General features: G+C 59.1%; 2 protein-coding genes across 3 annotated transcripts in view; both read left to right on the forward strand.

The window, feature by feature from the left end:
• Nucleotides 1-25,220, forward strand: part of LOC135325595 (class I histocompatibility antigen, F10 alpha chain-like) — a gene marked incomplete at its 3' end in the record, with an annotated part of 70,071 nt that overhangs the window by 22,191 nt on the left and 22,660 nt on the right. The gene's annotated exons all lie outside the window — the stretch shown is intronic.
• Nucleotides 15,982-21,963, forward strand: LOC135325525 (apoptosis-associated speck-like protein containing a CARD). 2 transcript variants are annotated; one of them, XM_064503652.1, is made up of 13 exons: nucleotides 15,982-16,065; nucleotides 16,173-17,077; nucleotides 17,371-17,427; nucleotides 17,521-17,574; nucleotides 17,923-17,984; nucleotides 18,431-18,492; nucleotides 18,738-18,958; nucleotides 19,130-19,386; nucleotides 19,533-19,657; nucleotides 20,351-20,492; nucleotides 20,937-21,017; nucleotides 21,233-21,280; nucleotides 21,413-21,963. In XM_064503652.1, the coding sequence occupies exons 10-13, from the start codon at nucleotides 20,417-20,419 to the stop codon at nucleotides 21,664-21,666; spliced, it is 459 nt and encodes a 152-aa protein (XP_064359722.1). In that variant the 5' UTR covers nucleotides 15,982-16,065; nucleotides 16,173-17,077; nucleotides 17,371-17,427; nucleotides 17,521-17,574; nucleotides 17,923-17,984; nucleotides 18,431-18,492; nucleotides 18,738-18,958; nucleotides 19,130-19,386; nucleotides 19,533-19,657; nucleotides 20,351-20,416; the 3' UTR covers nucleotides 21,667-21,963. The 2 variants fall into 2 exon arrangements, with proteins under 2 accessions (XP_064359722.1, XP_064359721.1); XM_064503651.1 differs by lacking the exons at nucleotides 15,982-16,065; nucleotides 16,173-17,077; nucleotides 17,371-17,427; ... (5 more) ...; nucleotides 19,533-19,657; nucleotides 20,351-20,492 and adding an exon at nucleotides 20,514-20,650.

Below are 25,220 nucleotides of genomic sequence, written 5' to 3' on the forward strand. Positions count from 1 at the left end.
CAGGCCTCCAAGGGGCTGCCTAGCTGCCTTGGGTGCACGAGGTGCTAAGCTGGGCAGATGGAGTGTTTCCGTTTCTCCCTTGAACGCTGCGATGAGAACATCTCTGGCAGTGTCCTTCACCGTCTGCAATCCAAGCCCAGGAGATAGGAAAGTGATTGCAGCCCTTTCCTCCCCCCCCGCCCCCACTCTCCATCCTTCCCACAATTTCCAGCACCTCTGATGCCCTCAACAGCGGCAGCGCTCTGCCACGCAGGCGGCTCCCACCCTGCTCCCAAAGGCTGCATGGGGACAGGGCTCATCAGCACTGCGCAGGACAGGGGCAAAGGCAGTTCCCCTGAGGACCCTGAGACCTCCTGGTCTCTCCCACCGCTTCCCGCCTGCTTCTCCGCAGCTGCAGCCAGGCAGGCAGAGGCTTTGCCACCATTGCTGCTCAGCTCGGTACCTCTGCAATGAGGTGTTCGAGGCCTTGCAAGCTCTGTGGGCCGGGCAGCAACGGCCGCCTGTCCCTTCGGTGCGACGAAGTCGGGGTCGGGATGCGTTGCAGTGCTGCGCGCGGCTCCCGCTGGCCCCCCTGCAGGGAGAATAAAGCCCATGATGGAGGTGGTTGCGTTCGTACAAGCGGCCCCTCAGGCACAGGAAAGCCCGGCCCCACGTCGAAGGGAAGCTCAAGGCCGAGCACGGCCCAGCTGCACTAAGCCCAGAGGTGCTCTCTGACCCTCAGCACAGCGCACAGGCTCCATTTGGGCCTTGCAGCATCCCGGTCGGTGTGCTTTGTGCACCAGAAAACCCCCAGCACCAGCAAGAAATACCCCCTGGCCGGAGAAGATCAGGCCTGGCTCGCTTGCCCCACCTCCTCTTCCCCACCGTCCTCACGCTTTCCGTGCGGCTCCCGGCCCTGCTGCCTGCCTCTCCCTCCAGCCCCACCGCTCACCTTGCTTCTGCGCTTCGGCCTCACAGAAAGCCCATCCACGGGCTGGGAGCCGGCATTCGCCTGCCGCCCCTTGTCCATCTGCAGGAGCTTCTCCTGCGCACCTGCCACTCTGGCCCTCAAGAGAGCTGCTCCCTCCTCAGCGAGCTGCTCTCCTCAGAGGACACACCCAGGGGCTCTGCTCCCAGCACGGACTCGGTCACCACGGGCACCGCCCCATCACAACGGCCTTGGGGGCAGGATGCCACCCCCATCACAAAGCCCTGCACGTTGCCATGGGGACCCCCGTGACCACCTCCTGCTGTGACCAGGGGCACCCGCATCACAAGGCCTTGCTGGTGACCGTGCTAGGACCAACATCACAAGGCCTTGCTGCTCACCGGGGGCACCTCCAGCACCACGGCTTTGCCTCCCAGCCTCTGGTGCCAGCATCTGAGCCCAGCTCCGAGCTGCCATCTGTGCCGCAGCAGGGATTTTCCTCTCCCCACCTCTCTGCCTCCCAGACCGTGCAGATGGTGCCCTTCTTCAGGCCCTCTAGAGCACACAGCAGCCACTGCAAGACCACTCCTCTTGCTGGGGCTACGAAGCCTCACCCATATGCCTCACCGTCCAGCCCTAGGCAGAGCTTCCTGCATTCCCGCTGCTTGCTCACAGAAAGGCCAACTGCCCCTCCGCCCCTTCCCAGACGGGCCTTCCCAAAGAGGCTGCAGCCATCCACCGCAGCGCTCCAGGCATGCCACGCTGCAGGCCCGCAGCTGCACACAGACTGCAAAGTGCTCCTGTCTGGTCCCCAGGCTGCAGGCATTAGCGGACAGACCCCCGAGACAGGTGCCCGGCTCTGCAGATTTCCCACAAAAGGTGCCAGAGATTCATTTCTCCAGACTGTTGCTCTCTAAGCACTTCCCCGTTGGCGTGCATGCACTGCGCTGGGCCCCTCCAGGCTTTCTTTGCTCCACATCACCCTGCACCTTTGCCTTGCCCTCCCATACCCTCCCTTCCTCACTCTTCCATGCATCCTCCTCTCCCCTCAGGGGCGCCGACTTTTGGGCTCTCCTCACCACCTTGGCCACCGGCTTGAGCCTCACGGCAGCACACGGGCACACTCTGCTTCCTGATGAAGCGTGACACCCCCCAGCCTTGGTGCCTCGCTGCTGGCTCGCCTTCGGGACGTCCAGCTGCTGGACCGCCAGGCCACCGGGGCAAGCAGGCCCTGCCCTCACCTGTGCACCTCTTCCTACTCACGGGGCTTGGGCTTTGCTTGCTTTTGCCCCAGGGGGCACGTGGGGACCATCTCTCCACGCCAGCCTTCATGCACAAAGAGGGGCCCACGCTCAGGAAACCAAAGCCCTGCTGCCAGCACCAGCTGCACGCCCAGGGGCTGACCTGCTGGATCCAAGCACTGCTGCTCAAGCCCATTCCCCTCACTGGCAGCATGCAGGAAAAACCCCACCTGCCCTGCCAGGCCTAGAGCCATGTCATCACACTTGGTACTTTCCAGGCAGGATCCTTGTGTCAAGGAATAGCAAACTGAAACTGTCTAGAGGTAGCCGCTTAGCACGACTTCTATAAAACTTGCTTAGCATGAGGAGCTAAATTTGTTGAAGCCTTAGGCCGCACTTAGATAAAATAGTGAACTTTTACCTAGTTCAGTAAGAAAAGGGCCTCAGAGCTGGTTCAAACTGGAACGATAAGGGAGTTGCAAGCAGTCTGCATTCCTGTGCTTCACACTCCGGGAGGGAGGATGTCAAGGCTCTGAAATAAGGCCTCGTTGGGTGCCAGGACCCTGGGAAACAAAGCCTCCTCCCACTGCTGAAACAGTGTTAATTACAGGGTCTGGACTATCTTGGGGTCTGGACTATATCCCCTTCATCAGGACCTTGGGAGATAACACCTACTGCCACTGCTGGGGCAGTGCTAATTGCTGGAACAACACCTCTCTGTCAGAGCCTTGAGAGACAAGGGCGGGACCCGAACAATTAAGACACATCTGTCAGCAGAAACCGCAACAGTAAAGATAAACAGCCTACCTAGAGACAGGGATGAGACCCAATAAGGAGCAGGAGACCCCAGACCTAAATATTACTATTGGTCCAAACTACCGCGTGAGGGGTGGAGAGCTCAGATTGGAAAGTATAATTGCCCAGGGATTTCTTTGCTCGGGGTCCCTCTTCGGAGGCCCCCGCTCGAGCTGTAATTACTGCATGCATGTCATTAAAATTTAATTATTTAATTTGCTTTGATTTGGCTCTGAACTTTTCTGCAGGAACCTAGGGTCGGGCCCTGTTATGGTGGCTGACAAGCCTAATTTCCATAACACCTGGGAGGAGGGAGGTGTAACCCAGGCCATTCCTGTGTCACCAGAATGCCAAGGGTGTTGTCCGCAACCCCAGGCCCCAGGGATTTGGAGCCATAACACCCTGTGGGGGTCAGGGACACTCGACCGCCCCAGGCTGGGGCTAGGCTCAGCACACACTTACTGGGGCTGGATTGTCTCCAGCTTGGCTGCTGCTTTCTTCTCTTCCACGGGGTGGGGGGAGGCTTTTCCACCTCTGCCTGTGCTCCTTTCTCCTTGGCTGGGCGGGAGGGTGGGGAGCCCAAGTCTCTTTACGGCCAAAGCCCTGCCAAGAAGGAGCGACTGACTGTCTGCAAACCAGACCGGGAAGAGAGGAGCCCTTTCCCAGAGGCCCTCTGGCAAGCACCCGGCAGCAGGAGCTGGGCAACCTCTCCACCACAGGCCCCCAGGGCAAGGGCAGGGTGGGAGCAGGGCTTCGCTGCAATTCCCAGCTGGCCCTCTGCTTTCCTGCTGACATCACTGAGAGCATGGGAAATGGGGAGGAGGGAATTGCCATTTGCAGGGCAGGAACTTCCAATGAGCTCCTCCCTAGGTTTGGCAGGGCACACCAAGCGATCCAAACCCTTCTGCACTCAGGTTTTACCCACAGCTTCAGGCCTCACTGCCCCACTGGCTGCTTCCCCAACCCCCGGCAGCCCAGCAAGGGGGATTTGATAACACCGTGACTTCTCCTCAGCAGGACACCCCTCTGCTGCTTGGCCTTTGGCTGCTGCAGCACTCACGGAAAAACACCCGGCAGGATTCACACAGCCATTAGTGGGGCGGGAACTACTGCTTTCCTTCCCCAAATGCTCCTACCAGGTGTGCTCTGCTCTCAGCTGTACTTCTGCTCCTGGCAGCTCTGGGCAGCTCTGGATCCTCCCAAATGCTGCAAGAAGCTTCCCTGGGGTGGAGGTCTTTCTCTGGGGCCAACTGTTAGGCAAAGAACAAAAAGAGGCCCTGCCTTTTGGAGGCAGCTGAGAAGAGAGCTTTCCGCAGCATCTGCAGCCTGAGGTGACTGCAGCACGATTGGGACCAAGAAGGAAAAAAGCAGTGAGGTGTACGCTGTTTGTCTGGCAGGAGTCTGTGTGGAGCAAGAGAGGCAGGTAGAGAGGAGGTGGGAAGCTGGTTGCAGCAAGAGAGCAAATGAGGCATGAGGACTCCAAAGAAGAAAGGAGGGGCCGGGGGAAACTGCAGCGGGGGTATCTTCCAACAGTGAGCGTGTGGATGTGTACACATGGCAGTGAGGCTGAGCTGCAGACCCAAGCTCATGCTGACAGCCTCGGAAAAGCCAGCAGACTCTCCACCAGTCTATGCGCAAAAGCCTTGGAGGGGCTGTGTGAAGTAGGGAGGGAACAAATTGCACCCTAGACACTAAGTGCTGGGCAGGGAAGGGAGATGCAATTGTAATCCAGTACTAGCTGGGTGGGAGTCCTAAGACCATGGGTGGTAATTAGTTGTGCTGCAGTTGCAAAGTGTCCCATTGACTGAGCAGCAACACTGCCCCCAAGGCCAGAGGACCTCCCGCCCTCGGCTCCGTGACGGAGAGGATGGCCGTTGTTCCGAAGGGTGTCCAATGGGGCCGGTACCTGAGCCGGCTCTGGAGCCTCCCCTGCACACCAGGCTTCCCACGCAGCCCATTCGGCCTCTGCTTGTTCCTGCCACTCTCTGTACAAGGAGCCCAGGCTCTGCCTTCGGTCCCACTGCGCACACAGCTCGCCGCTTTCCTGCAGGGCCACAGAAATGCCACAGCACACAGGATTAGTCTCAGCTGCTGCCAGGGCACGGCTTTCTGCAGGTCGTACCCTCACTCCTGGGCTCTCTCCTCAGCCAGCCTGTCGCCAGAGTTTGGCTCCGGAAAGGTGAGCAGGCCTGAAGTTACGCCCGGCTCCTCCCTTCACTGCACACACCATTGAGCGGTCTGGGAGGACCAATGATCTCAACTACCAAGGGTCTAGAAAAGACCTGTGCATTGCCACAGCCTCAGAATGCAGCAGGTCCTGCTGCTAGAGCCAACAGTGCCCTGGGGAAGTGTCCGTGGCTGCTTCCTGCAAGTACAGGAGGCAAGGACACACTGGAAAGGTAGAGCAGGCCTTTGGCCCACAAGGAGATCTGAAGGAAGGAAGAGCAATGGTCAACGGAAGAGTGCTTAAGGGCTCTTGGCAGAGTCGGTATGTGCACAATGGGGCTTTGGCACCGTTTGCAACAGCACAGTCATTACAGCAACCCAGGGCATGTACCTGCAATAGTCTCCAACAGCCTTCAGGAACAGCGAGAGCAGCCGTGGACCTGGCTGGAGGAGGTGGGTGCTGCTTGCCAGCCTCCTTGGTCCTGGGGGAGCTGCCTGGACACGGTGGGAGCAGACTACAAGGAGATAGCAGGAGGAGTTGGCATGAGCACAGCGGGACGTTGTTCTGCGTCCCGTGCGCCCGTGCTGGGCTCCTGCCTCTGCAGTGGGAGGCAGTTCTGCCAAAGATGCAGCTGTATTTCACTAATCGTGAAGCAGATCCTCGCTACGACACAGGGGCAAGCCCAGCTTTGAATCTCGCTTCTTACCAGGCCACGGGCTCTTCTCAGAGCTGAGATTCTTCTCCAGCAGAAACACCTTGTCCACCCGAAACACTCGTCTCCAAACATGCAAACTCTTCTTATCCACATCACACAAGTAGTTTCCCAGAACGGACATGTTACCCACGCCTGCTAGCTGGACAGGCTGAAAACAGGAGAGCAACAAAGGAACAAAAGCAGGGCTTTCACACACACAATAACGAAGACTAGACTTGTCAGGGCACACTAAGGGTGATCTCCAAAGGGGCAAGATGGGGCGCTTTGCAGGAGAGCCTTGCACTCTCCAGTCTCCCCCTCTCCCACGCCTTCACCTCCCACCAGCTGAGAGTTGACGCACAAGCAGGGAAAAACCCCTGGAGCCTCAGAACCTCCGAGGAGGGACCACACCTGGCAGAAACTCTCCACAGCATGCCACCATCTCTGGCGGGTTGTTCCACCCTGCCAGGAGCAGCTAGAGAGGGCCCCAGAGGAGAAACCCCACACTCGGCTTCTCCAGCTGCGCTTTGCTTCTGCTCTCCGGTGAGGGAGAGCTTGCTCTGGGGCAAAACTGCCAGCTGCAGGCTCCTGCTGGGGCCTGGCTGCTGCTTTCCAAGGCAGGCAGGAAGAAGGCTGCTCAGTGGCAGCATGCAAGCGGAAGCCAGCACTCATCAAGGTCGGAGGGACAAGGAGGACATGAGCCCCACCTCGTTCAGCAGCAGCGCTTGGCAGTAGCACTCACACACGCTCTCCCAAACTTTAGCCGCATCTGGGCAGCAAGAAAAACATGGGCTCTGCCTGAAGTCAACAAGCTCACCACCATCCCACCCGCTCCAAACCAAGCAGACACACGCAGCACCCACCACCACCACCTCCACCAATCCCAAGAGAACCTGCACAGCGGGCAGCTGCAGAGCTGACACGTTAACTGACATCCAGCCAGAAGCCCTCCGCTGGCCCCACCAGAGCTCTGGAGACAAAAGAAGGGCAGAAGAAAGGCTTGCCACGAGGGCTTCCTCCCAGCCAGGAGACCAAGGCGTCTCCGATGGCAGAGCCTCTTCCCCGCTCTGCAGGCACCAGCACAACCAGGGGCGAGAAACCAGGGGCCGTGACTGCGCTTCTCAACACAAAGCCAAGCTCAGCAGCAGGAATCACAGGCTCTGGCAAAGCAAACGATCCAGCTCGAACATGGGCGTTTCCAAGAGCCTCTCCAGAGCCCAGCAGCAGCACCAGGACACCTCAGCCTTCTGCCAACAGCACTCCTGTCCTTTCACAGCCTCCTCGCAAAGCCGGGCCCTCTCCTGGCAAAAACTGCCCCTTCGTCCCCAGCCCAGCAAGAGCACAGGCCTCTGCCCACGGGCACCTCGCGGGCTCGCGGAGCTCCAGGCCTTACCTGCCTTCCGGAAATGCACAGGCTGCCGAGACAGCGACAGCAGAAGCGGAGCAAGGCAGAAACGGGCCGGTTCCACGCCGTCGCCCCCAGCTCTGACGAATCCCCTCCGCGCTCAGAAAGGCTTTGGCCCAGCTCAACCCAGCCACAGCCGCCGCCCCACACCAGCACCCACTGCCCCACATGCCCCGCCTGCCCGCCCCCAATGCGAGTGAGGCCTCCCGCCTCGACGCTCTGCCCCCTGCCCCTCCCTGCTGCGCGCTCCCCATTGGCTGCGGCGGCGCGTGGCCTGCCGGGGCTGCACAGGCGGGAGGGCAGGGCAGGGCAGGGGAGGGGTGGGGCGAGCAGGGCAGGGGCGGGGCGAGGCAGTGGGCGTGCGCGTGCGCAGTGCGGGGCCCCGCGGCAGAGCGCCCCGGGCAGGGCGGGCGAGGGGCGGGCTGCGCGCATGCGCGGAGGCCGCAGGTGCTGGGGAGGCAGCAGCAGCTGCGTGTGCGCGGCCTGGGGCCTGGGCGAGGCGTGGGGGGGCTGCTGAGGTGCTGCCGCGGGGGCAGCAGCTGCCCCGGAGAGACCTTCCCGTGTCTCTGCCGGAGAGGATCCCCGAGGGCCTGGGGAGGGAGAGCTGCGGGGCCTGGATGCTTTTTGTGAGACTTCCAAAGCCAAGTGGAAGTGGGCAGTCAAAGCAGGGAGTCCCCTGCATCGTTGATGGGGAGCTCCAGAAGGCAGCTGCTGGAAGCTGCCCGTGACTGCACACGCCGGGTGAGCACCAGAGGGGTTTGGTCTCTGTGCCCTGCTGCCGAGCTGTGCGCCTGCCTGCGCAGCAGCAGGTGGTCCTGCAGGAGAGGGAGGTAGATGCGACTGCAGGCGTTGAAATCCACAAAGCGAGGGGCAGAGAGACAGAGGCACAAGAGGAGGCTCTAATTCCTCGTCAGGAGAAAAACGCAACCGATGGCAGAGTCTCCCCAAACCCTGGCACGCGCTTGCCCCTCCCAAGGAGACGCACCTCCCTGGGCCAGGTGTCCATCACTATTCCCAGGTCACACAGCTGTTGTGTCCGTGGGAATCACCTCGCTCCCCCATGGAGCACACGGCCCCCCCTTTTCCCTGGCCCAGACTCTCCCCTGGCAGGAGGCTCTTTGCCCACCCCTTTCTGCCTGTTGCTGCCTCCAGATGCATGGCAGTTATTGCGGGTGGAGGAGGCCCCCCTTGAAGGAGGAGGTGCAGCAAAGGGCGATTCCCTTTCTGACAAGGGAAAGCCCTTGGGACCTGTGTCTCAGTGACTCTACGAGCAAGGATGCCAGGCATCCCTACTTGCGCCAGGGGTAAAGGTGTCTGCAGCGGCCATCCAGTTTTCCTGAGTCCAAAGGAAAGGACGTTTTGGCACTTTCAGACTCCTCCAAGGAAAGAGCAGTTTGCAAGGCAGGCGAGGGAGCGCATTGCCATGGGAAAAGATCCCTTGGAGGGTCGGCTTCTCTAAGTATTTGTGCTTAAAGGTGGCCTGATAGGCTTCTCCGTGGAGATGACTAGCTTGGTGCCTGAGGGGAGAGCAGTGGAGGTTGTTGCCCTGGACCTGAGTAAGGCTTGTGAACCTGGAGGCTTTCAGCGTGCACAAGATGGCCAGAAAGTGTGTGAAGAGAATCAGGGACCAGAGTGGAGTAAAAGAGTGAATGTTCCCCTTGGACAACCCTGTTATTTTTCATACATGTAGCACTCTTGAAACGGTTTGTTTAAAGAACAGGGTTCTCTTCTGTTTCTTGCTTTCCACAGGCTACTAGTCACATTACAGGAAGCAGCCACTCCTCTGCCCCAGCGCGGGTTCCCACCAAGGCAGCTGTCCCTCAGGCATGTGCCTGCTCCAGCGTGGGTCCTCCCCGGGCGGTGGTCCCTCGGGGCTGTCCCTGCTGCAGCGTGGCTCCTCCCCGGGCCACGGTGCCCTCAGAGGAGGACCAGCTCCAGCATGGAGCACCTCCTTGCAAGAGTGCAACTCCAGCCATTTGCCTGACAATGTCCCCTGCCACGTAGCTCCTGCCTTTTGTTTCTCCAAACATGGTTCATCACAGTTCTCCTCACGGGGGCCTCTCATGTCTCCTGTATCTCCTCCCATGTGCCTCCTCCTGTGTCTCCTGCCTGCAGCGTCTCCTGCCCGTTCTTCAGCACGTTGGAGCAGAGGCACCATGGGCTCCTCTGACTGCCTGAAGTCCTGCTGCGCAATGGGCTGTTGTCGTCTGTTGCAGAGTTGGCTGGAAGTGGCTGAGCCTGGCCCAGGGCAGCTCGTGGTCTCCTCGCACACAGGGCCCCTGCAGAGCCCTGCTCCCAAACCGAGCCATCTGTGCCCAGCACGGCCCTCACTCTCACACACACACACCCGCACACGCGCACACACCCGCACTGTGGCTCCCTCCAAGAACTGCCCTTAGACACTCAGTCGGTCCTGTCGTTGGCCCTGGATCCCCTGGTTTCCCAGTTGTCACACACACACACACACACACGCGCACACACACACACACACACACACACACACACACACACATTCAGCAAGGCCCTGCCCGGCAGGGCCCCCACAGGTGGGGACGGAACCAGGCATGCCGTCACCACGGCCCACCTATGTCATCAGCAGTGACCTCAGCACTGCTGTTCCAGAGCTGTTGGGAGACCGTTGGTGGGAGAAGGGCCAAGACGGTGCTCTACGTTCCTGCCCGCCATGAGCCAGCCGGAGCGGCTGTGGATGAGGAGGAAGGCGGCGCTGCGCATCAGGAGGAAGGTGGGCCCGACCATTTGGGACCGCCGCGCCGCCCTCCTGCCGAGTGCCGCAGCCGCCCCGGAGCCCGTGGAGGTGGAGCGCACGGAGGAGGAGGAGGAGCCCATGCAGGTGGACCCTGTGGAGGGGCAGCCCGCCCCGCAGCCCCTGGACCTGCCCCAGGGGCCAAAGAGGAGGAGGAGGCGCTAGCCCGGCAGAAGGCCCCCGCTGCCCACAAGCCAGGGCACGGCCCCCCAGCAAGACCAGGCTGGGGCTGGCACTCAGCCCGGGGGAGCCGAGCCCAAGGCGCCGGCCTTGGAGGCTGAGGAGCGCCGGGCTGCGCGGCACCTCCTGGCCTGCCCCTGACTGCCGGGCACCAACATCTGCCCGGCAGAGGCAGGGCCGACCACGGGGCCACCTCCCTGCCAGGACTCCCCTCCACCTCCGCTGCAGGATGGAGACAGCACCCAGGAACGGCTCCCACCACCCTACCACAGCTCTCTTCAGGCGATAAGTTAGTTAGGATTATTAGTATTTTAGGATTAGGAAGATAAGTAGTATGAAGATAGTGTAGGTATAGTTATTGCAGTCTTAGTGGGTTCTTAGGCAGTTACTTTGAGAATTCTTAGAGCAGTTGTGGGGGGGGGGGTCTAAGTTCATAGGTATTTGGCTAAGTGTAGGATAGAGTTCTTATTTTTAGTTCCCCTTGGGTCAATTATTTCTTATAGGCATCCTAAGTAGCATTGGTCATAGTTATTGGTTAGAGCTATTCGGCACCATTAGGAGCATTAGTCCTAGTTATTAGTTATAGTTATTCTTAGTCAGATTTAGGGCATAGTTCTTCTTACCGTAGGACAGTTCATGTTAGGGCCCTGTTATAGTGGCCGACAAGCCTAGTTTCCATAACAATTTTGGCACCCCCGATGGGACCCTAGGCAACCACTGTCAGGGCCTCTCATCTCCAAACGATCATCTGGCGCCATCGGGTGAGTTCACCTGGGATCTTTGGCACCGAGAGGCACCGAAAAGGTGAGTCTTAAATTCCTGCCTAAATTCTAAATCCTGGTCTGGGAACAGTGCACTGTAAGGGGTATGCGGGCTGATCACCGTAAGGCGTACCAGGGGGACGGGTGCGAGTCCCATCCCCAGGGTTTGAGTGGGTTGTAAGTCCCAGCTCGGTCCGGCCGGAGAAGGGGTGCGCAGCTTGATCAGCATAAGGCGCACTGCAAAACTGTAAGACAGAAATCTAGAGTCACTGTGACTGGTGTGAGCGTGAACAGTGCTGTGTGTGAGTGCGTATAGCTTGGGAACCGATCGGGGCACCCGTTGGCTGAGGAAGCCGCCCGCTGCGAAGGGACAGCAGTCCTAGCAGTTAAAGACTCGGGGGGTGTGACTGCGGTTCCCAGAGAGTGAGAGAGAGAGAGTGTGTGATTAAAGGAAAAAAAAAAAAAAAGAGTTGCTCCAACTATGTCAGGAGGATTGCCCATTCCTGACAAAGGAGGAAAACTCAGCAGAACCCAGCAAGGGGCTTTGGATCAGCAGGCTAAATTGTCCCACAATTTTTTTTTTTCCACTAAAATGCAAAAGCGCCACAAAAAACTTATCATATCACAAGGGACTAGGCCCAAAACTTTATTCAAAGTTGCCCTGATTGCCAAAATGTATCCCTGTTACCACCCTACTTAGGGACCAACCCTCGAGGCCTGCAACCCTGCAGTATTTGACAGACAGACGTTACCCATTATGCCTTATTCAGAAATTTGAAATATGTCCATGTCTCTGTAGATACCTTTTCCCATTATGTTGTCGCTATTGCCCATTGTGGGGAAAAAAGCCGTGATGTATGTCGTCACTGGCTTGCCTGTTTCACCACAATGGGGGTTCCCACTCAAATTAAAACTGACAATGGTCCCGCATACAACGAACGCGGGCATTTCCTCAAACCTGGGGGTCACTCACGTGACCGGAATTCCCTATTCCCCAACTGGCCAGGCAATAGTGGAACGTACCCATCGTACTCTAAAAAGGGGGAATAGCCCCAGTGCCTCCCCACAAGAGCAGCTCTGGAAAGCCTTATATGTTCTCAACCTCTTAAACCGTTATACAGACCAAAGTGCAGTTAATAAGCATTTCTCATGCCCAACGTGGCGAGGACAGCCTCAGGTTCACTACAAGAACCTGGAAACAGGTCAATGGAGTGAACCAGTAGACTTAATAACATGGGGGAAAGGTTATGCTTGTGTCTCCACAGGTAATGGGCCTCGTTGAATGCCTGCACGGCTGATTCGACCTGTTGACGCATCCCTCAAAACACCAAACGAGGACTGAGAGCCAGTTAAGATGAGCCCATTTCAGGACATTTTCTGGCAATACCTGCCTGCCTCGTGCAGGGTCATAAAAGCTTACCGCGACTACGCGACCTTACTAATAAGTTGTAGATAGAATCAGAGTGGAACCCTTTTGAGGGACAGGACTGGATGTTAGGTTTGGGGTCGTGGGTTAAGAAGGTACTGGCGTGTGGACTGGTAATCTTGCTAAGATTTCTAGCCCTTGCTATCTATCTCCCCTGCTTAATAAGCCTTATGCAGAGAACGACTCGAAGGGCTTTGCATCAAGTACTTGCTGTACAAATACACACTGCACTGGCAATATTTAGTTTAGAAAATAAAAAAGGGGGAGATGTAGGGGCAGACAGCGAGGGATTGGACAAGATAAGAGTTAAGGAGCCGAAAGCCTTGGGAGGAATAAATAGCAGTATGTAGATAAGGTAGTAGCCGCGCGGAGTAAGGAGTGATGATGGGAACGTGACCTTCGGGAAAGTACAGATCCGGGCTAGAGCTCATGTAAAGGGCTTGCTTGCTTGAATAAAGTTGATTCTGATCCAGCACATCGGAGTCCATGAATCAATCCACCACAGTCCCTAAATAGCCCCCCCTCCCTGTCCCCAACCCCCTGTCCCCCCCCATCCCCAAATAGCCCCCAGGGTCAGTCCCTAACCCCCCTCGTCCCCAAAGAGCCCCCTCATCCCTGCCCCCCCGTGCCTGTCCCCAACCCCCCCTCCCTGTCCCCAAATAGCCCCCAGGACCTGTCCCTAACCACTCTCGTCCCCAAAGAGCCCCCTCATCCCTGTCCCCCCCCCAAGCCTGTCCCCAACCCCCCTTCCCTGTCCCCAAATAGCCCCCAGGACTTGTCCCTAACCCCCTCCCATCCCCAAATATCCCCTCATCCCTGTCCCCAAATCCCTAATCCCCAAATACTCCCCATCCCCCAAACCTCCCTATCCCTGTCCCCACCCTCGTCCCCAAATAGCCCCCAGGGCCTATCCCTACCCCCTCGTCCCCAAATACCCCCCCATCCCTGTCCCCCCCTTCCTATCCCCAAATAGCCCCCAGGGTCAGTCCCTAACCCCTTCCATCCCCAAATACCCCTGTCCCCAAAACCCCCCATCCCTCCATCCCTGTTCCCAAATAGCCCCCAAGGCCTGTCCCTAACCCCCCCATCCCTGTTCCTCCCATCCCCGTCCCCAAATTCCCCCCATCCCTGTCCCCAACCCCCCCATCCCTGTCCCCTCCTACCCCTGTCCCCAACCCCCCCCCCGTCCCCGTCCCCTCCCATCCCTGTCCCCAACCCCCCCGTCCCCAAATAGCCCCCAGGGTCTGTCCCTAGTCCCCCCCTCCCTGTGCCCAAACACCCCCCATCCCTGCGCCCCCCGTCCCGGTCCCGCCCCCCCCCAGACCCTGCGCGGGGGCCGCGGAGGGCGGCAGCGGCAGCAGCTCCCCCGCGCCAGGGCCCGCGGCCGCCTCCAGCCGCTCCGTCGCCATCTTCCCGCCCCCGCCCCCTGCCCGCGCGCGGGCGCCGCCGCTGCCTCAGCGCCCGCCCAATCCGTGGACACGCCGCCCCAGCGCCCGCCCCCTCCCCGCGGACGCGCCGCCGCCTCAGTGCCCGCCCAATGCGCGCGCGCGGGACGCCGGGAAGAGGGGGGGCGCGGCGGCCGCACGGCCTGCTGGGAGTTGTAGTTCCCGGCGGGGGGGACCCAGGCGGCGGAGCCGGCCCTGAGGTAACGGCCGGGCGCCCCGGGTGGGGGGAGGGGAGGTGCTCGGACGCCTGAGCCCCTGGGGGTTCCCGGACGCCTAGGTCCCTGCGGGGGGATGGGGATCCCCATGGCACCTGGGGGGGGGGGGGCCTGGACGCCTGGGTCCCTGGGGGGAGGGGACGGGGGACACATGGCCCTGCTGGCCCCCGCCCCCTCACACACACGTGTGCCCCCCCCCCCGGCATCGCCGTGCGGCTGCCTTGCACACACGTGTGCTGCCAGGCTGCCATGGGGCCCTGCTGTGGGGCTGCTGTGTGCGTGGGGCTGCTGTGTGCATGGGGCTGCTGTGGGGTCCTGCCGTGGGGCTGGCGTGTGCGGGGGGCTGCTGTGGGGCCCTGCTGTGGGGCTGCCATGGGGCAGTGCTGTGGGGCTGCCATGGGGTTGGCAAGCCTGGGGGCTGCCTTGGGCTGTGTGGGGCTGGCCTGTGCGTGGGGCAGGGCCGTGGGGCTGCTGTGGGGCAGCGCTGTGGGGCCGGTATGTGTGTGGGGCTGGCGTGTGCAGGGGGGCAGTGCCATGGGGCTCTGCTGTGGGGCTGCCGAGGGACTGGTGTGCATGTGGGGCAGTGCTGTGGGGCTGCCGTGGGGCCCTGCCATGGGGCTGGCATGTGCATGGGGCAGCGCCATGGGGCTGATGTGGGGATGCCGTGGGGAGGCCACGGGGCGGCCGTGGGGCTGCCACGCGGCTCCCGTGGGGCTGCTGTGCGGCTGGCGTGCACGTGGTGCAGTGCCGTGGGGCTGCCGTGGGGCCCTGCCGTGGGGCTGGCGTGTGCGTGGGGCAGTGCTGTGGGGCTGATGTGGGGCTGCCATGGGGCGGCCGTGGGGCAGCCATGGGGCAGCACCATGCACCCCCCCACCCCGAGCGGCCGCCAGGTTCCAGTTCCGGCAGGAGCAAAAAGCGAAAGCAGCTCCAAGCGAAAGCGGCTCCGGGGTGGCGGCGGCGGCGGCGACGACAACGATGACGACAATGAGGGTGCGACGGGGGTGCGAGGGATGGGGTGACATGGTGCCCAAGGGACAGGGGTGCAAGGGACGGGGTTGAGGGTGTGCAAGGGACTAGGGGTGCGAGGGATGGGTGTGTGAGGGACGAGGTGACGGGGGTGCGAGGGACCTGGGGTGCGAGGGACCGGGTGACAGGGGTGCGAGGGATGGGAGTGAGAGGGACCGGGGTGACATGGTGCCCGAGGGACGGGGGTGTGAAGGACGGGGTGTAAGGGGGATTGGCGTACACTAGGGACAGGGTGTGTGAGGGACAGGGTGTGCGAAGGATAGGTTGTGCGAGGGACGGGTGTGTGAGGGACAGGGGTGCACGAGTGATTGGCGTACACTAGGGACAGGGTGTGCGAGGAATGGGGTGTGTGAGGGACGGGGGTGCGAGGGCCAGGGTTGTGCAAGCAATGCACTGACCTTTTCAACATTTGGGTGGAAATGGCCTCGTTTGATCTCCCTGGTGGCCCCGAACTCCCCCAGCTTTTGGGGTGGGAACGGCCTTTTCCGTCTCCCTGGTGACACTGACTTCATTGACCTTCTGGGGGTGGGGTTGACCTTCTCCAGCCTTCTAGGTGGGCTTGATGCCATCCAGCCTTCTAGGTGGGCTTGATCCCATCCAGCTTTTGGGCCGGGACTGAGCTTTTCTAATTTGCCAGGTGGGATTGATCTCGGCCAGCTTTTGTGGTGGGATCGACCTTTTCCGGCCTTCCGGGTGAGTTTCAGCTCCTGCAGCTCTCCAGTTGGGATTGACTCCTTCTGATTTTCCCGGTTGGATTGTCCTTGTCCTGTTTTCTGGGTGGGATTGACCTTCTCCGACTTGCCTGGGGGGATTCAGCTTTTCCAGTGTTCTTGGTGGGATTCAGCTTGTCCAGCTTTCAGGGTGGGATTGATATCATCCAACCTTTGCGGTGGGATTGACCTCATGCAACTTTTGGAGTGGGATTGACCTCATCCAACCTTCTCTGTCTTTCCAGGTGAGATCTTCCTTCTCCTCTGGCTCTCCAGGTGGGATTTGGCTTCTTCAGCTCTCCTGGTGGGATTCACACCTGTTCTTCCAGGTGGGATTTATCTCCTCCTCCAACTCTCCAGGTGGGATTTGCCTTTTCTAATCCTCCTGGTAGGATTCATATTTGATTTCTCAGGTGAGATTTTCCTTCTCTTCCAGTTCTCCAGGTGGGATTCATCTCCAATTCTCCTGGTGGGATTCATACTTGATTTTTTAGGTGATGTTTATCTTCTTCAACTCTTCAGGTAGGATTTACCCTCTCCAAGTTTCTGGGTAGGTTGTATCTCCTCCCGCTTCCCAGGGGAGATTCAGCTCCTCCAGCGCTCGTGGTGGGATTTGGCCCCTCCAACCCTTGCGGTGGGATTCAGCCCCAGCTTTAGACACCAAAACTCCTTCCAGCTCCCAGTACTGCCTCGTCCTTCCAGTCAGTCATCTCTGTCGGGTCTTGGTGGGCTCCTCCGTTTCCGAAGTACGTGTGGTCCCTCGGACACGTGGTCCCTTGGACACATGAAGCCTCCAACACGTTGTCACTTCAATGCATCTCTATGGACTCTCAGCCAACAAGGATGCGATCTACCAGCTGAGTTGCTCCCAGATCATGTTTTTACTTCTTCTGGTGCTCAGTCTGGCCCTGTTTTTGGTTCTTTTTGACTGCTGAGGGTGCAGAAGAGCTGCTTGGACCCTCCTAGTTGGAGCAGCTACCTTTCTCCTCCTGGCTTTGTCCCAACAAGTGACGTCCACCTCCTTGCACGTGCGTTTTCTGAGGAACGAAACGCCCTGGAGCCATGGCTCGGTTTGACCTAGGTCACTTGGAGAAGGAGCCGGGACTTCCCAAGCCAAAAGCGGGGCAGAAATAATGGGTGTGAAACCTAGTCCTCTTTCCTTGCACCCCCTCCCTGGGACGGAGGTTGGAGGGGGGTTAAGGGTGTCCTCTTGGGTTGGGGTCCTCGTCCCACGTCGCGCCGCTGTAACGGGTTTCCCACCGGTTTCCTCTCTGCGTCTCCTTCCAGAAATGAGCAGAAGCAACAATTGTGGCTTTTCTCTGGTGGCAGCAAGAGAAGCAGGTCGGTCCCATTTTCATCCGCTTGGGGACGGGGTGTTGTGGTGGTTTCAGCCATAGCGTTGTGGGAACACGGGGACAATCCAACTCGGCCGGGACCTTGGGAGGTCTCTGGCCCAACCTGCTCGAAGCAGGGCTTGATCCAGCTGGGTCCTGAACCCTTCTGAGATGGCACAAAGTCCCTCCTGCTTGCTACGGGGAATGGGGCAGCCTGGCTCCTGCCTGCAGCCGGCAGTTTAGCGGAGAGCTGATCCGGGCTCCAGATTTTGAGGACTTTCCCCTCTCTTTCTCCTCCAGAAACCCACGGAGGAGCTGAAGTTGTGTCCTGGGTGCAGCAAGATGCTGCGCTGACGGGTGAGCGAGGTTATGTTTCCGACCTCCGCTGAGGCTCTGTGTCGCTCATTGTCTTTCTTTTGTGTCTTTTAACCTATTCTCGTGTCTCTTCAGTGATGTCCAGGTTTGGCTTTTCATCCAGCTCCGAGGAGGACTCATCTAATCCCGGTGAGTGGTGCTGAGCTTGTCCACAGGGAGGTTTCACGGGCGTTTCAGGGGCTTCGTGTCCCGTTGCCGGCGCACTGAATTTTGCTGAAACGGGGAGCTGCCTTTCACCGAGGCTCAGCCCTGGTGGGACCAACGGCGGGATGCAACTCACCCAACCTTCAGCCGGGGAGAGGAGGATGGTCCAGGTCTGATCTTGGTTGAAACGAGGTCAAAGGGGATCACGCTGTAGCGTCGCACACCGCGAGCGAGAGCGCAGCTGCTCTCGCATGCAGTTACCATTGCCTCACAACACCCTGAAGAGCCTCGAAAGCCGTCTGGGATTTATTTCTTCTGCTATTTCCGTGACAGATGTTTCCCTGGTGGCCCGACGCAGGGAGGAGGACAGCTGTGGCCGCTGTCAGAGGGACAAGGTGGGAGCTCCTTATCTCCGGCGTCCCTCTCCGTTGTCCCCAAGAGTCACCTCGCCCAGGGTTAGATGCCTGGGCAGCCCTGGCCGCATGGTGGGAGAGACGTACATCCACCTTGGGTCTCTGGGGACCTGCTGGGATGGGCTTGAGATGGGTTTTTTCATTTTTTCTGCCTGCTTTTTAATTTTTCCTGCCCATTTGCTGAGCTGGTGATGGAGAATGGTGTGATGCATCTTCTCCATCTGCTCTGCCTTTCCTTCCTTGCGCTGAATTTTGGGGATCATCTCCGTGCGCGTGATACTCCCGCAAGGATGCAAACCACGAGGCTGGGCTTTGGTCCCTCTCACCTCCTCGGCTCCAAAACTACCAAGCTCTTCTCCCACGGCACCTCGCAGAGCTCCTGGGACATCTCTGGTGGGTGCCAAGCTAACGCTCGTTCCTCTCTCCAGTATCTCCCAGAAGCGACTGTGCCAGAGATCATTTGAGATGAGGGTGACAAGAAAGCCTACAGGTGAGAGGTGGTGGCTCCAAATTGGGGGCATCTCAGGCAACATGGCCGAATGCTTGGCGGGACTGAGGTAGGAGCAGCCTGCTTGAATTTATGGTGTCTACCAGGCGGCTGCTGTTATCTGAGAGCTTTTGGCCTCTCTAGGAGGCAGGTTTTAAGCGCTGCTCGTGCAGGATGTTAACTCCATCATGGGTCCAAGCTAGACCTCCTGACCGTTCCCTGATCCAGCTCTCCTCTTTGCCACTCAGAGTTTCCCTCCCTGGTGCCAGCTTGTTTCGGTGCGCTGAGACCTATCTGTGCTTCGACGTGAAGGCGGTGGTTACCCTGAGCTACGAGTACGGCTCCTGGCAGCAGCACCTGTGGGGAGCTGACGCGGAGAGATGGACCTTCGTCGGCCCGTTCAACATCTGGGTGGAGCCGGCTGGCGCCGTGGGTGCCGTCTACCTGCCACACTTCGTGTGCCTCGGAGGTGGAGCAGCCGGGCCGCGGCTTTGCCCTGGCTTTGTGGGGTCCTGCACCTCCTTCTCTGTCCTCCTCTTCCTCCAAAGCCAAGGTCTGGGAGTCCCTGCTCCGGGCTCACAGGTTAAACCCTTGGCGGGAGCCTCTGGAAGCCGAAGCAGACCTCGTTTCCTCCCGGTAGGCCAAGACGACGCTTCCAAGATGCGAACTGGCCGCTTCATGGATGGGAAGCTGATCCTGGAGATGCCGGCGGAGGTGTAGCCGTTCCACACGGTGCTGGAAGACCCCAGCTTCTCCTTTCTGGGGGTGCTTTGGAGGAAGGTGGCTTCGCTTCTCCATTTGCCTCTCCACTCCCTTGTGCTGATCTACCACGCCACCAGGAACGAACCTGTCACCCTCCATCTCTACTTGATCCCCGATGACCGCTCCATAAAGCAGGTGAGATCCCAGCAAGCACATGCCACACTGTGGAAGCGTCACCGCTCCTCCAAGGCTGGGCGGCGCCTGACGAGTCCGGATCTACATGTACGTCCGTGTTTGCTCATCTTTCCCTCTTGGCGCTGACCATGTTTGACTTTCTGCAGGCAATCGAAGAGAGGGAGAAGTCATCCATGTCCTACCGGGTGGATAAACCGCCGTTGACCAAGCTCTCAACTGCGGGAGGTCCTACGTTGTTTCTGGCTCCGCACCCGCAGCCGTACACCCCAAGGTAACTGGGATTTGGGGAAGAGCTGAGGCCGGTGGTACTTCACGTGGTAGAGCCGAGCGTTTTAAGGGTGGAATAAGCCCAATCACGTGGCAGAGCGACGGTTCTTGCGCTGTTAGCAAGCCTCAACTCCTATATAAACATCCTCAACATGAGCTGTGACCTCTAGAAAATGGCCTGTGTCTCCAGTTCCTTCCTATGATCCCTTTAGGTTGGTAGAATGTGATGGTTCTCCAACTTCTGTTACTAAAAATGCATCTGTCTCAGGTGGAAGAACCATCTCAGGTTGCTCCACAATCAAGGAGACTGGTTTCTGTCAAAATGTAGTTTATCCCACCCCAATATCGGTGTCTAAGGTTGGGGCAAGAGTTGCCGCCTGGAGCCTAAGCTATTTGTTTACATGAAATATCCAAATTTTGGGGACATATGCTAAGACAAGGTTTCTTCTACTCTTCCATCTCATTCATACTCTTCCAAGATGAGCTTGACCACGATGGACAGTCATGGAGTTGGTTTCTTCTGCTCCTCCATTAAGTGGATGAGCTTGACCATGGCGGATGGTCATGGGGTTGGTTTCTTGTGCTCCTCCATCAAGCGGATGAGCTTGACCATGATGGATGGTCACAGGGTTGGTTTCTTCTGCTGTGCTGGCTATGAAAGAGCAGCTCCTGAGAGCAATTCCTGCCTTTCCACCAGATCCTGGACTTCCATCTCAGAGGGGCAGAAAAGCAGCAGATCTTCAGTGAAATCTACCTTAGTGTCATGGTAGAGGAAGTCAAACTCAGCTTGAAAGACAAAAGGAAGGACAAGTGCGTGTGGCACGCGGTGCTGCGAAGAGGTAGGTGTCTCGCGTCCTTTCCCCTCCAGCATGGTGAAGCTGTGAGATGTCCCAAGGAGGGAAGGCTGGTGCCCAAGTCTTTTCAGACAGAAGCAGAACCTTCAAAACGTCTCTTTTTCTGCTGGCTGCAGAAGAAACCGAGGGTGACGAGCTCGATCGTACGTATTTGCCGTGACGGTGTCTGAAATTAGGTTAAAGCTCCACTGCAGTGAGTTCCCAGGAAGACATACGTGTTGAACCAGGTGATGGGATCTCACCTCCGTGTCAGAGGTGCCCATCAAACATCACCCGTAGCTCCAGCAGCTCCCACGGCCAATGTGAGAGTGGTGGTGGGCCCTGATAGGGCTGTAATTAGCTTTGCTGCCACGTGATGGCACCAGCTGGCCGGGAACGGGAGCAGCCCTAGGGTGGAGGAACCCAACCTTGGTTCCTGTCCTCTTCCAGGAGACATCGCACCCAGCGGGGCGGGCGCAGATGCACCGCGCGCCAGTTGCCGGCCCCCCAGATCGCGGCGCAGCCGGCCAGGTAGGAGGCGAAGCCGTGGGAAAAGGTCACCAAGCCAAGGTCGGGAGGTGGCCTGGGAGGCTGGGTGCTCCTGCAGGACGGAGCTTCCCGTGGAAGTGCGTCTGCTCCGTCCCTGTGTCCTCCAGCGCCCCGTTGACCACGCGGGGTTGGAGATCCCTCGTTGGGCCCCGCCATCGCTCACCCTCTCGTGTCTGCTCCGTCTTGCTCTCCCACAGGCTGGGCAGACAGAGGACAAATCCCAGGAGCCTCCGCGACGACGACAGGTGAGACCTTTGGGGGTGAAATGCCCGCCCTGAACCCCACCATCGACCTTGGCACGGCCCCGGATCGGATGGGACCTTCTCACAGGCCTCCGCTTCGGGCTAGTCCGCTGAGTTCGCTTGTGGCCTCCGCAGAGAAGCACTTCCTGGATCTGCACCGAGTGGAGCTGATCAACCGCGTCGTCGAAGTGAAGGGCGTCCTGGACCTCCTGCTCGGGGATGTTCTGGACTTCGAGCAATACCAAAGGATCCTGGCGGAGAAAACGTCCCACAGCAGGATGCGCGAGCTGTTCAAGCTGATGCCGAGCTGGACTCCCTGGTGCAAGGACCGCATCTACGAGGCCCTGAAGGAGAAGCACCCACACCTCGTCGAAGATCTTGAGAAGTAACCAATGCTGCTCCTCAATACGGTCTTCCGTGGAGGAGCAAAGTCCCTCAGGCAGCTCACAAGTGACCTCACCAATGGCAGCATCACCGCAGGATCAACGGCTTGCTGAGGTCGGAAAGCACCTCTGGAGATCACCTACCCCCACCGCCTTTTTTATAGCAAGGTCACCTAGAACAGGTTGCCCAGGACCATGTGTGGTCGCATTTGGAATATCTCCAAGAATGGAGACTCCACAACCCCCCTGGGCAACTTGGTCCAGTGTTTCCATCACCCTCACAGTAAAAAATCTTATGTTTAATGGGATTTCTTGTATTTCTGTATGTTCCCGTTGCCTCTTGTCCTGTCCCTGGCTGTCACTGAGAAGAATCTGTGTCCGTCTTCTTCACCCCCTGTCCCCATCGGGCGTTTCTAGACATTGATAAGATCCCCCTGAGTCTTCTCCCCTCCAGGCTGAACAGTCTTGGCTCTCTCAGTCTCTCCTGGTATGGGAGCAGCTCCAGGCCCTTAGTCATCTCGGTGGTTGCACTTGCTCCACTAGGTCCATGTTGTACTGGTGGACCAAGCCCTCCAGGTGTGGCCTCACCAGCGCTGAGGAGAGGGGAAGCATCTCCTCCCTCGACCTGCTGGCAACGCTGCTCCTGATGCAGCCCAGGATGCCATGGGTCTTTGTGGCCACCAGAGCACGTCGCTGGTTCACCGTCAACTTGGTGCCCACCAGGTGCTTCTCTGCAAAGCTCCTTGCAGCTCAGCCAGGTTTTGGTCCACCTCCCTGGCCTCTTATCCAGCTCGTACTTCATCCGTGCGTCTACGAAGACACAACGGGAGAGGCCCAGGCTGCAGAAACATTTGGTTGGACCCAGTGGCCCCTCTCTCCCCTCCTGCACCGAGCTCGGCGACGCTCCTGATGCCTCCCCAGGCAGGTTGCTCCTTCCTAAGCGTGAGCAGCAGCCATGTGCCCGCCGCTGGCCTCTCCGGTGCCGAGGCACAAGTGACCTCACGAGCAGAAGCAGCAGCCATGTGCCTCCTCCTGGCTTCGCAGGGAGGCTGGAATAACCTCACAGGCAGCATTGACGTCATTTTAGGCACAAGGGACCTCACGGTCAGCCTCGAAGTCATGGGCCTGCTGCTGGCCTATCAGGTCCTGGCGCAGAAGTGACCTCACAAGCAGCATGGACACCATGGGACTGCTCCTGCCCGTCAGGCACTGCCAATTCGTAGCTGGAAGAGGCTTCCTGAGCTCACTCTTCCCCTCGGGACAGATGTTCTTCCTTCTCGGCAGTTGGGAGGGACTTGCTGTGTCCCAGCAGCCTCGGATCGCTGCCCACATCTGCAGCGGTGGGATGACAAATGCAGATGTTCAATGACGGCAGGGAGCGTGCCGAGATAAGCAATGGCGTGTGCTGGGGAGACCCACATCCCCCTGCTCCGCCCTTCTCCGGGGTGACAGCGCTGGCATGGTCATCTCCTTGCAGCACCCAAAAGCTTCGCTCTTCTCCCAGGCCAACTGCAGAAAGGGTTGAAGAATGAGGCGGTGGGGACACGCATACACGTAGCATCACGTCCCTGGAGGTCTTCTCGCAGGAGGTGTTTCCAGAGCGGTTGGTCTCGTGGCTGAAAGCATGGAGAGCTGCGGCGTTGCCGTTCCGGGGAGGCCCCGAGGACACAGGGACCTGGCCAGGCCATCGCCCGGCCCAGACGCCCGCACATAGACCGGGCGAAGGCTCCCTCCGCTCTCCATCCCGGACAGCACGGCGGCGTGCGAGCGGAGGCCGCAGCGATGCTGGGGGCCACGGCAGGACTCGGGCAGACACGGCATGACGACAGCAGCCCCGGGGGGGCTCCTCGAGGCCTGGCCCCATGGGGGCTTGGCCCTGCCCACCCACAAGTAGCCTGGGAGCTGGCCTCCACTCCCGGAACCACAGAAGCTCATCAGGGTTGAGGTTGGACGGGACCTCTGGAGGTCCTGTAGTCCACCCGGCCTGCTCAGGCAGGGTCACCTGGAGCAGCTTGCCCAGGACCCTGGCCAGATGGCTTCTCACTCGCTCCAAGGATGGAGACTCCACAGCCTCTCAGGGCAACCTGTTCCAGTGCTCAGTCACCCTGCGAGGGAAGAAGCTTGTCCTTCTGTTCAGATGGACCTTCCTGGATTTCAGGTTGTGCCCGTTGCCTCTTGTCCTATTGCTGGGCACCACTGAGAAGAGCCTGGCCCCATCCTCTCGGCACCCTCCCTTCAGACACTTACACACGTTGATGAGATCCTCCCTCAGCCGTCTCTTCTCCGGGCTGAACAGGCCCAGCTCTCTCCGCCTTTCCCCCTAGGAGAGATGCTCCGCTCCCTTCCTGACCTCAGTAACCTGTGCTAAGTGCTGGACTTTGCACTTGTCTTTATTGACCTTCATGAAGTTCCCCTCCGCTCGTCTCCAGCCTGTCGAGGTCCGTCGGAATGGCAGCACAGCCCTCTGGGTATTGGCTGCCCCTCCCAGGTTTGGATCAGCATGCAGGCCACCGATGAACACGTTGAGGATTGGAGCCAGCGTTGAGGATGTCATGGGAGACAGCGTTGGAGGCCGTCCTGGAGTCAAGGCAGACAACGTCCACTGCTCTCCCCTCATCTGCCCAGCCAGTCACTCCATTGTAGAAAGCTCTCAGGTTGCTGAAGCGTGATTTCCCCTTGGCGAAGCCGTGCTGACTGCTCCTGATCACCTTGGCAATGGTGTGCAGGATGAGCTGCCCCTGCAGCTTTGCAGGGCTCGAGGTGAGGCTCACCGGCCTGTCGTGCCCTGGGTCCTTCTTCTTGCCCTCTTGGAAGACCGAGGGGACATTTGCTTTCTTCCAGAGTGCCATGATGTATGTCCGCTTTGCTGAAGTGACCCCTAACCCAGTCCTCCCGCAGCAAGGGAAAGACGTGCTCTCTGCAGCCTTCCTCTGTGGTCTGCAGGGCCGGGGACTCCTGAGGCCCAGGCTTAGCAGTAAAGACTGAGGCAAAGATGGCAGCTGAGGAATGAACCCAAGCACAGCCAAGGCCTCTGCTGCCACAGCAGCCTGCAGCTCTCACAACCCTGGAACAAGCATTTAGGGATCTGCAGTGTGCAAGCAGAACCTCGGTGTCCGTGTAGGACATCTGCCACAGCAGACGTCCTGGACTTCTGCAGGCCCTCCTCTGGCTTTGCCAAGGCAGTTGCAAGAGTTGGTGTGGGCTTTCTCTCGCAGCGCCTGCTGGGGGGGTTAGTGAAAAGCTGTGGAGGATGAAGAGGCTGGAAACTTGTCTGAGGTGCACGTTCTTCCCCTAAGCTTGTCACTTTGCAGGGAGAAGGGCACTTGATCCTCGTGAAATGCTTATGAATGTTTTCATGAGCGGGCTCGCAAGCAAAGCTCCTGCATTTGCAGATGTGCACTTACCAGATGTAACGATGAAGCCCTGTCCTATGGAATCTGCCATTCCTAGTGATGGGCTGTAAGCTTTGCACTGACTTGGCAAGGCCTCAGGCCTGAGGCTTGTCAGGCTTGCTGTCACTGACCTCTGGGAGACCTGCCTGCAGCTTGCTTTCACTTGGT

This window comes from Dromaius novaehollandiae, unplaced genomic scaffold, assembly GCF_036370855.1.
Source record: "Dromaius novaehollandiae isolate bDroNov1 unplaced genomic scaffold, bDroNov1.hap1 HAP1_SCAFFOLD_31, whole genome shotgun sequence".
In the NCBI taxonomy this organism is placed as follows: Eukaryota; Metazoa; Chordata; class Aves; order Casuariiformes; family Dromaiidae; genus Dromaius; species Dromaius novaehollandiae.

What these genes read in the sequence shown, in the direction of transcription:
- LOC135325525 (XM_064503651.1), top strand. Translation starts at nt 20,539, where the DNA reads ATGTCCCAAGGAGGGAAGGCTGGTGCCCAAGTCTTTTCAGACAGAAGC. An exon ending in ATCGCGGCGCAGCCGGCCAG is followed by an intron (nt 21,018 to 21,232) that starts GTAGGAGGCGAA and finishes GCTCTCCCACAG; the next exon opens with GCTGGGCAGACAGAGGACAA. An exon ending in AGCCTCCGCGACGACGACAG is followed by an intron (nt 21,281 to 21,412) that starts GTGAGACCTTTG and finishes TGGCCTCCGCAG; the next exon opens with AGAAGCACTTCCTGGATCTG.